Source organism: Amaranthus tricolor, chromosome 14 (genome assembly GCF_026212465.1).
Source record: "Amaranthus tricolor cultivar Red isolate AtriRed21 chromosome 14, ASM2621246v1, whole genome shotgun sequence".
In the NCBI taxonomy this organism is placed as follows: domain Eukaryota; kingdom Viridiplantae; phylum Streptophyta; class Magnoliopsida; order Caryophyllales; family Amaranthaceae; genus Amaranthus; species Amaranthus tricolor.
In genome coordinates, this window is record NC_080060.1 from 17,466,518 (window position 1) to 17,476,925 (window position 10,408).

At 40.6% G+C, this 10,408-nt stretch overlaps 1 protein-coding gene across 1 annotated transcript; it reads right to left on the bottom strand.

The window, feature by feature from the left end:
* Nucleotides 1-8,610: 8,610 nt before the first annotated feature.
* Nucleotides 8,611-9,846, bottom strand: LOC130799372 (uncharacterized). Its single transcript, XM_057662471.1, has 2 exons — nucleotides 9,076-9,846; nucleotides 8,611-8,988 (listed from the first exon to the last, which is right to left on the bottom strand). Exons 1-2 carry the CDS (start codon nucleotides 9,844-9,846, stop codon nucleotides 8,611-8,613), a joined length of 1,149 nt encoding a protein of 382 aa, XP_057518454.1.
* Between the last annotated feature and the right edge of the window lie 562 nt (nucleotides 9,847-10,408).

Sequence of the window (10,408 nt, forward strand, 5' to 3'; positions counted from 1 at the left end):
TACTTTATTCTTTTACTGCTCCATACTTTTAAATCATTAAGATACGATTCTCAACCCTAGCGGAAGCACGTTACTGCCACTTATACAATTAAGTAATCTTAATACTTAAGTAAGTTCATTTGGTTAATACTCATAACTATACGATGCATCATAGCATCAACACTAACCAAGTTTATCAATTATCAACAAGCACAACAATATGATAATTAACATATGTAAGGGTCTTGCTAGATTAGGGCTGGTGCCTTACATCTAACTATGGTGGGAGTCGTCACCCATCCAATACAATTATGCTCGAGCTTCCACTGGATAAATAGCTAAGCCCCTATCTTAAATTGCATTTTACGTGTCGGCTAACACGGATGCCGAGATTTAATATGCTGGTCCATTGTTTGACATTACCTTACTATCAGGGTCATTCAACCAACACAAAGATAATTTCACACAAGCACATCACATTTTTATTACTACAAGTTAACTTTGACTTTGACTTTGACCAACTTAGGTAGTAACTTCCTTTATTTAATAAGACTATTAATCTTAATGTTAAATTTACCTTTGTGCCCTTATAAGTTCATTACTAAATTTTTACGCATTAAACTTTATTTATAACTTTATATTTAATAGTTTACTTGTTAAATAAATTCAAACTAATAACTTAATATTCTATTAATGGTCTCCAATTTGACATTTTTTACACGTAGCTATACTAAAATTTATTTCTCTTGAAAGAAGTTCCCAAAATCAACATTTTAGTTGTAAAACAAATAAAACTTATAATTTCTAAAAAATCAATGTTTCTTGTTATATATTAAAATTAAATAAAACAAAAGTAAAGCTTTATAGCTCATCAAAATCAATATCTCTAGTGACAAAACAAGTAAAACTCAAAATTTCACAAAAATAAAAATTTCTTGTATAAAGGAGTAGAACTTAATTTTTTTAAAATATTTTCATAAAAATTAATATTTCACACATGATTTAAAGGCAAGTTTAATAAAAAATACTTTTACATCTTTTTACATAAATGTTTGGTCAAATAGTCAACTTAAGAAATATTTTGTACAAATTAGCAATTTAATATCACAAAGGTTACTTTTTATTATAAAATCTCATCTATTCATGAAAAACACTTGTAACTTATAAAGTATCTCAAAAATATCTATTTAACTTGATATTTATTATTATAAAAAAATAGCTTCTTATAATTTACATAGTAAATAAAACTTTTTCTTTAATATTGTAGTGGCCGAATAGCCTATGAGTATTTTTGGGCCTTTTTTTTAACTTGAAAACAACTTTTTCTTTAATTTAATTCATCATAGTAAATGTTAAATTTAAATAATTGATATAATCACTTAAAAAATAGAAACTTTTAAACAATAACTTTAAAATTTACTATATAACTTTAAGCATAAGTTTTAATATCAAGAAAATAAAGTATAATAACAACATTCTTAGCATAACCATACTTAAATAAAAAAAAATGTTCATACAATAACACACAACATTATAAACTAGCTTAAAGGCTAACATAAACATATTAATAATAATGCTACATAAATATTCTTAATATATATACATTCCTAATATAACACATAAAAAGAATAATTAATATCACTAGAATATAATTTTTCACCTAACTCCTTAAATATGTTCAAAAATTACTAATTAACATACAAAAAATAGTCTTAGCATAAACACACTAAATATAAACTTGATCACAATTTCATTAAACTAAACTCATACTTAAACATACTGAACATATTTCATACTAACCATATTATAAGGTATGTTTCAGTTGCGAAACAAAGAAGTGGAAGACGCTTGAAATACCGGAAGTGGAAGCGTTGTCAGGAACGGCGATTCGTGGAAGGAAGCGACTTGAATTCCTGCAACTCAATACGTTAGCCATGTCCGGGGGTGATCTCCCGGAAAACCCCTCCGACGCTAAAGTTAGAACGGAGATGTGAGATTATTGACTAAACGATTATAGATTGAATGCAGGAACAAAGATATCGCGGTTGAGACTGCTTGTATTTTGGTAGGCTAATGAAATGGAGTTTGAGTAAGGATATTTAGAGGGTTATTCTCAGATGATCCTTTCCTTTCTGATGGTTGTCTCTATTTATAGTGGTGGAAAAGAAGTTACCTCTGTGAGGAGGTTGATTATTATGGGTGATAGTGGGTAGTTATCAGCACTAAAGAAGGGGAACCATGCAATGAGAAATGGAGGGTAGTTGTCAAAAAGGAAGTTAGGTCAATCTGGAGGTTACCTCCCAGGGGAAGTTAGGGTATTTGGTGGTTACTAGCTCATGGGCCAATTAAGGAGGTTGGGGAATTTAGAAAAAGTCCATTGACCAAAAGTCAAGACCAATATGAAAGGTTAAAGGGTATTAAGGTAATATGACATTAATAATTTAAATAAATAAGTAAATTAAATAAGTGATACCATGACATTTAGCCCCACGCATGGAGGATGATATAAAAAGGGAGCCCCAACGACTTGAAATATCTTTCTTTGTGCGGAAACGGTAAGCGTCTACCAAAACACCTTAGTGTTAATGAAGGGATGTGATCGTAGAGAGCGTTCGAACACTTAAGAAGATGAATATGTTCACAATTTGGTAGATCTTTGGGCGGATTCTGAAAATTGCGCTCGTAAGCTTCGAATCGACTGTTAACATGTCGAATTTTCAGTTGTAACGAAAAAGTTATGACCTTTTCAAAATAGTCGTATGAGATGCTCCAAGTTAAAGAGAAATGAATAATGCCAATCGAGCCGCGGCTTGAAGCATGCCACGGAGTAGCCCCATCCATCTATATCATTCAGCAGCAAAAAAATATAATTGTGGGGGTTTGATCTTGCGACCTCCAGTACAACAGTCAGCACTTGAGACCAACTGAGACAGCCTTGCAATTATGTAGTAACCCGCACGGATCTCTTATTAAATTGATGCTTCCAGCCTAGTTTGTACTACTTTAATGCCGTGAAAGTGCCAACACTTAGAATATTTTTGGAACAAGATCGCCCCCAAGGGGGGTCCGACTTGTCAACTACACGGATAAAATCACCATAATTTTTTACTTTATTTTATTTTATTATTTTAATCTGAAGTCGCGGAATTTCAGAGACTTGGAATATTTTTGAACGAGATCACCACCAAAGTGGGTCTGACTTGTCGACCTCACGGACAAGATACTGGTTTTATTGTTCTATCTTCCTTCTCGTTATCATGTCATAAGCCGTGGAATCTTGGGAAGGTAACATGCCGCGACACGAGTGAGTTGACTCACCGGAAAAAAAAATCACGCGAGTTGATGACGCGGCTTAGATATACACTTAGATTTTTTATTCTTCACTGAGGGACTTAGGGGAGTCTGACTTATCGACATCGCGAACGATAAAAATACTTGAAAGATCTTTATTATCTTAAGCCCCTTATTCTTCCATGACACGGAATGAGCACAGAGGTCCGTGTCTTCGATCATACGGAAAATACGAGAATTCTTCCATACTTAGAATTTTTGCACAATTATTGGGGGCATCTGGGAGTCCGACTCATCGACCATACAGACGGCATATCATCCGCCGCATCTATAAGTCGGACGGCAGAATGTGTAATTTTTCATACTTGGAGTGTTTTCCATGTTTTTCTTGGGGTGTAGTTCAGGGTCCGACTCTACGGCTTCAGGAGGGAATTTGATAACTTAGAGAAATTGTTAACATTTTCTCCCACCATGGATGTCCGACTTATCGACTCCCCGGACACAGTCAACAGCTGATACTTATAAAAATTTTCCATATTTCCCCCTCATTGGGGGTCCGACTTGTCGACTTCGCGGACACAGATAAGAATACTTAAAAAAAATCTTCGACGTTTCCCCCCTCATTGAGGGTCTGACTTGTCGACTTCCCTTTTTTAGTTTGGGATTCCACTTCTCATTTAAGGGGTGTTTAGGTGTGAGGTTGAGCATTTATTGCTGCAATAAATAGGGTTGTTGGAACAGTTCCCTCTCACCTAACCTTCATTAACTCCCTCATTTCTTCAAGTTGCTAGAAAGAGAAAGTAGAGAGAAACGCTCTGACAATCACCAAACATTCTTCAAACTTCTGACATAATTCTCGAAGATCTTCAAGGCCTCTGACAAATCTTCATCAATTTTTTGACAAATCTTCAAATTTCTTCAACAAGGTATTCAAATCTTCCCTCAAATTCTTGAATTTCTTCAATCTGTTCTTCAAACTGTTCTTCAAATTGTTCTTCGTGTTCTTGAATGTTAGTTTAAAGCTTTGAATTAGTTTTATGAAGTTAGCCATTATTCTTTACAAGTTTCGCCTACTACTTTATGACTATCGTTAATATGGATGTCGCGGCTACTCATGAGACAATAGCTAACTTGGTCATTAACTCTGCTAACCCGACAGAAATTCCTTTGGTAGTATCTAGACGTTTTAATAAGGAGGGGTTGCTAATAAATGATTCGGACGATAGTAGTTCGGTGAGAATCACCCCTCATTACGAATCAATAAAGGCCGGGGATGAGTCATCTGTATCCCCTATATACACACCGGAGATAATGAAAACTGCTCCTTGGGAATTGAGCGTTGCTTTCTTCCCCAATTACTTGCCGCGAATAGATCCTGACCTAGAAGGGTTATTGTATGTAGATGTGGAAAAGATCGAAGGAACATCCGAGTCCTCAGGAAGGGAAAACGCAGCGCCGATTCCTCCTCCATTTTACATCCCAAGCGGCGGGCCCCTCAATTATTTCATAGATTTACAAACCAAAAGGGATTTGGAGAAACGACGTGACGCCATCTCTCTGAAATGGGGCTTGAAAGATGATATCAATATTATTACTCCGGGGAACTATGATACCGTTAGGTTTCCCCCTCCACATTGTATAGTAGTATACTTTCCTTCTTTTGAATTAGGACTCAGGTTTTCTCTTCATCCCTTTTTTAGGGAAGTATTAGATTTTTTGAATATCTCAGTGCCCGAATTATACCCTAACGCATGGGGGTGTATGGTGGCGTTTTTGATTTTGTGTAAAGTTTTGACCGTGCCCCCAACACTTACAGCCTTTAGATATATTTTTAGAGCCCGTTTATGTAACTCGCAATCATACGGCTGCGGGTGGATAACTTTCACACACCGTCTTGGGCTGAAGATAGTCCACGACCTCCCTGATAATCAGAAGGGATATAGGACAAAGTTTGTATATTTATACAATTCAGGGGGTTGAAATATTAAGACTTCCTTTGATATCAAACCCAATCTCTCGGGTTTCAATAATGGGGTCCCGCAGTGTTCATTCACTGACGCAGTAATAATTGAGTACACAAAGATGGACGTACAGTTGGGTAGGAAACCCATGAACGTCCAGCTCAACTGGATACCTGGTCGTCCGAGTTGGAGAACGAAAATCTCCTCTCAGTGTTCGACATCAGCTTGGCTATCGATCGAAGTAAGGGTCAGTAGATTTTTTTCTTTTTATAGTATGTTTACTTGTTTCTAACTCTTGATTTTTCAGGGGTAGCCAAGGAAAATTTGAGAGCGAAAAATCTGGACTTGATGAAGAAATTCAGCGTCTTGCGATTCGCTCAGGGGGCCAACCAACGGGCCGCGGAAAAGCCTCTACCTCTTCCTCCAAAGGTATAAATTCATATTTTATTGAACCATGAGGGATTCTTTCTAACTTTTTCTTTCGCAGGATTCGGCCACTGCCGAGAAAAGGCTGGAGGAGGTGCCCAGCGAAGGAGAAGCTTTGAAGCTTCTGGAAGAGAGGAGAAGAGTCCACATTCCCGATGACTCTCAGAGGGTAATCCCTTCTAAGAAGAGGGAAATGAAGGAGAAGAAAGAGAGGAAGAGGAAGAGAGACTCTTCCTCCCATGGGGAGAGGACCTCGAAGAAGGCTTCGGGGGGGACAATAATGACAGCCGTACCTCTGCAAATGAGGTCGGCGGAGGAGGAGGTGTCTTCTCCCCAGGATAAGGCGTCACCGGTTCCGAGCCGGGGGAAAGAGAAGGTAGGGGAATCGACCGCGGCCCCTGAGTCGAAGGTAGAGGAGGTGTATCGTCGCCGGAAGGTTCTGCCTTTAAGACACGACACCCCTTTTACTGAATTGGGGCATAAGGGTATGATAGCCCGATTCAACAGGGCGACATCCCACTTAGTCAGCATAGTGGATGTTGATCACTTGGAGTCCCTATCCCCTACCGATAGAATGCGTCAACTCCAAGCTTCCGCCGCTGAGGTAACGTCCTCTACTCTTGTTTTTTTTAAGTTAGCTATGCCTGGATTTTAATTTGTTCTTTTCGCAAGCTTTTTTGAGGTTATCCTTTGAGCTAAACCTTAGCCGCCAAAGCGTCGCAGACAAGGAGACTTTGGCCGTGCTATCCTCCCGCTGCGATGAGCAGAACGAGGAGCTCTAGAAGCTCCGAGAAGAAATACCGGGCTTAAAGGAGAAACTGGCTAAATGCTCTGAGCTGAAAGAGCGTTTAGTCAGAATTGAACAGTGGCGGGAGAAGGCCAAAAGGCAGCTGGAGGGGACCATGGAGAGCTTGGACGCGGCTTCTGGCATGTCGGCTACCCTCGGTCATGAGATCGGGCGCCTGATGGACATTCACGCTAGGTTGGTTAATCAGAACCAGTCACTCATGCTTCAGGTGTCGGACGATCTAGCCAAGTTCCGAACAGCGCTATCCGCGGCTAAGGTATACAAGCTTCGTTCAGAGAGACGGGCCCGGATAGCTCGGGACTGGCTTACCTCGGATGAGCCGGAAGCGTCAAGTTTTTCGGGAGATCAGACCGCTGAGATGATGGAGGCCAGCTCCAAGATTAGTGATAAGAAATACCGCTTGGCTGCCGCGGAGTTAGGCGTCGACTTCAATTCTCTCAAACTAATGGCAAACCAAAAGCGAGACGAAGCTTTGACCAACCTGGCTTCGATTTTGGAACGGGAGTCAGCAGTGCTGGTCGATCCAAGCTGGGATGTGGAAGAGGAAAGGGCATGGATGGAGAGGGTTGACATGGGGGCCGAAAAGGAGGCTTTATGCCTCGATTTAGATCAATTAACCCTCTCTCCTCCTTCGGCGTCGGATGTCCCGGAGAACTTGGCGCTTTCTAAATTGGAGAGTTTGTGTTTAGATTTATCAAATAGAACCTCCAAGGCTTGTCTAAGGATTTATCGGAGATTGAAGTGGAGCCGTTCAGCGTTGAAGATTTTGTTAGCTTCTCTCCAAGTCTAGATGAGGGAATGGCCGGGTCTCCTCAGCTGCCGGCTCAAGATGTCGACGCCTTCCTAAATGTTGTTTAATTTGTTTTGAGGCTGTAATCTAAACTTGTGACATTTTTGAATAGATTTTGTAGTCTGAATATCTGATTCTTGTAATCTAACAATTTATTAGTTTGATGATTTTCGATGTTTTAGACATGTTTGGCGCATTGTTTGATTAAGTATTTTTGAATATCCGTTTTATAGTCCGCAGTTTCCCGCTGGCTAAATCAAGAACGCAGATTTCCAAATTTACTTGAGATAAATTTGATCCCTGGGTCCCTTTCAAAGGGTTCGACTTGTCGATGTCACGGGTAGAAGCTGGTTTAGAATAAATTTGATCTTGGGACTCCTGTCAGGAAGTCCAACTTATAGATATTACTGATTTTTCGACTTTGGAAATTACTGATTTTAATGAGATTTGCAATAAGAATTGAAAGTAGAATATAACTGAATACTTGTGAATGTTCGAGCTGGATAATCTGAAAATGAAACTTCTGATATATTGATATTTGGAAATGACAATACAGAGAAAAAGTGACAATGTTGAGAAAATGATGATGCGACTATGCTGCGGAATGAAACTAATGATTACTGACTGGCTTCTTGCGAATCTTATTAAATGAAGTATTTCTTCAAGTGATCTCCATTCCATGGACGGGGTAATTTCTTTCTCTTCATGTCTTCCAGTTCGAACGTCCTGGGTTTGATGATACGGATAACTTTGAACGGGCCATCCCAGTTGGCTCCTAGTTTTCCTTTATCTGCTACTTTTCCTGTGGCTTCAATTTTGCGGAGGACGAAGTCGCGAACTTGAATGCGTTTAGTTTTGACGTGTCGGTTGAAGTTGGGAATCATCTTCTGTTTTTGGGCCATGGACCTTAATAATGCATTCCCCCTTGTTTCTGGTAGCAAATCTAAGTGTGCCCTTTTTTCTTGTTCATTCTCGCTGTGTGAGTAGTAGGTGACCCTTGTGGAGGGTATACCTATCTCTACTGGAAGCACGGCTTCGGACCCGTATACCAAGGAAAATGGGGTGTGTCCTATTGCCTCTTTGACGGTCGTTCGACTCGCCCATAGGATGCTGGGTAGTTCTTCATCCCAAGTACCTTTGGCCCCTTCTATTTTCTTTTTGATGCCATTCAAAATTTCCTTGTTTGCTGACTCGACTTGGCCGTTGGTTTGAGGTCGAGATACTGAACTGAATCTGATTTGAATGTTGAACCTGTCGCGGTATTCTATTGTGTTCTTACTGACAAACTGTCTCCCATTGTCGGTGATGATCATACGAGGGATGCCGTATCTTGTAATGATATTTTGCATTATGAATTAACAGACTTGTTTGTCTGTGATTGAGCTAAGGGCTTCTGCTTCCACATACTTGGTAAAGTAATCGATGGCCACGATAATGAATTTGCGTTGTCCCTTCACCGGAGGAAAGGGGCCAAGGAGATCTATACCCCACTTGTCAAAAGGCAGGACGGCTTGCATGGGGGACAAGTAGTTAGACGGTTTTCTTCCAATCTTTGAATGATATTGGCACTGGGGACATCGTCTGATCAATGTTTCGGCGTCACCCCTGAGAGATGGCCAATAGTATCCATTTCTAAGGACTTTTCCAATCACAGTTCGTACTCCTTGGTGTATTCCGCATCCACCTTCGTGTATTTCGCGGAGGATGTAGTTTCCTTCTTCAGGAGAAACACACTTCAGAAGGGGATGCGTATATGATTTTTTGTAGAGCGTTCCTTCGTGAAGTGCGAACCATCTGGCCGTCTTTTAAAGCATTTTTGCCTGATTGTCGTCTTGGGGGAGCGTCTGATTTTGCAAATATTTGATGTATGGTTCCATCCACGTTTCTAATCTATCAATGGTGTTGACCATGAAGTTGATGCTGGGGTTAAGAAGCACTTCCCAGATAATATCACGAGCCGCGGATGTTTCGGGTGAGCTGGCGAGTTTTGCCAGGGAGTCGGCTTGTGCGTTTTGGGACCTTGGTATGTGAAACACTGTGAATTTTTCGAAGTTTTTGACAAATTCTTTTACTTGCTGCAAATACATCTTCATGCTATCATCCTTGGCTTCGAATTCCCCGTTCACTTGTCCGACTATCAATTGGGAGTCGGAAAAAGCGGATAAGGATTTAGCCCCGGCTTCATGGCATATTTTAAGCCCCATTAGTAGTGCTTCATATTCTGCCTCATTGTTAGATGCCGCAAACTCGAATCTAACTGCCCTTTCCATACGAACCCCGGCGGAAGATACGATTAGAAGTCCTGCTCCACTTGCTGATTGCGTGGAGGACCCATCTACGTACAGCCTCCATTCTTGATTGGCTTCGGGATGATGATGAGGGATAGTGCTTTCAGCAATGAAGTCAGCCAGGGCTTGGGCTTTGATGACCGTTTGTGGCTCGTATTCAATGCCAAAATCTGTCAGTTGATTAGCCCGATTAGTGACGCGGCTCGATTTGTTTTTCCCTTCCAGAATCTTTTTCAAGGGTTGGCTGGTCCGGACGATGATCTGGTGGGATTGGAAGTACGGTTTCAATTTCCTGCTTGCCATCACGACTGCGAATAAGACCTTCTCCACTTCGCTATAGTTTCCTTCCGATCCTCGAAAGGCATGACTTACGTAGTATACGGGGAATTGCTTCTTTTCTCTTTCGGCGACTAATACTCCTGATAGGGAGTATTCGGGGATCGAGACATATAAGACCAACTTTTCCCCGTTGATGGGTGAAACTAGTTTTGGCGAAGAGGACAGGTGCTTTTTTAACTGCCTGAAAGATTCTTCAGCTTCTCTCGTCCATTCGAACTTGCTTTGTTTGAGGGTTTTGAAGAAAGGCGAACATTTGTCCGCGGACTTGGATAGGAATCTCCCTAAGGCGGCTACGCACCCTATTAGTTTTTGGACTTCTTATACGGATCTAGGGGACTTCATATCTTGGATTGCCCGGATCTTGTCGGGGTTTGCTTCTATTCCTCTCTCGTCTACGAGGAAGCCGAGGCACTTCCCTCTGGTGACTCCAAACACGTACTTGTCAGGATTGAGTCGCATTTGGTGTTTTCGGAGGGTTATGAATGTTTCGCGTAAGTCCGCGGCATGCTCAGACGCCTGCTTGCTC

Excerpts from the sequence above, each read along its gene's own strand:
- LOC130799372 (XM_057662471.1), bottom strand. The coding sequence starts at position 9,846 with ATGGCAAGCAGGAAATTGAAACCGTACTTCCAATCCCACCAGATCATC. Across the intron at positions 8,989-9,075 it reads TCCCCCAAGACGACAATCAG|TGTGTTTCTCCTGAAGAAGG; the intron begins GCAAAAATGCTT and ends CCCCTTCTGAAG.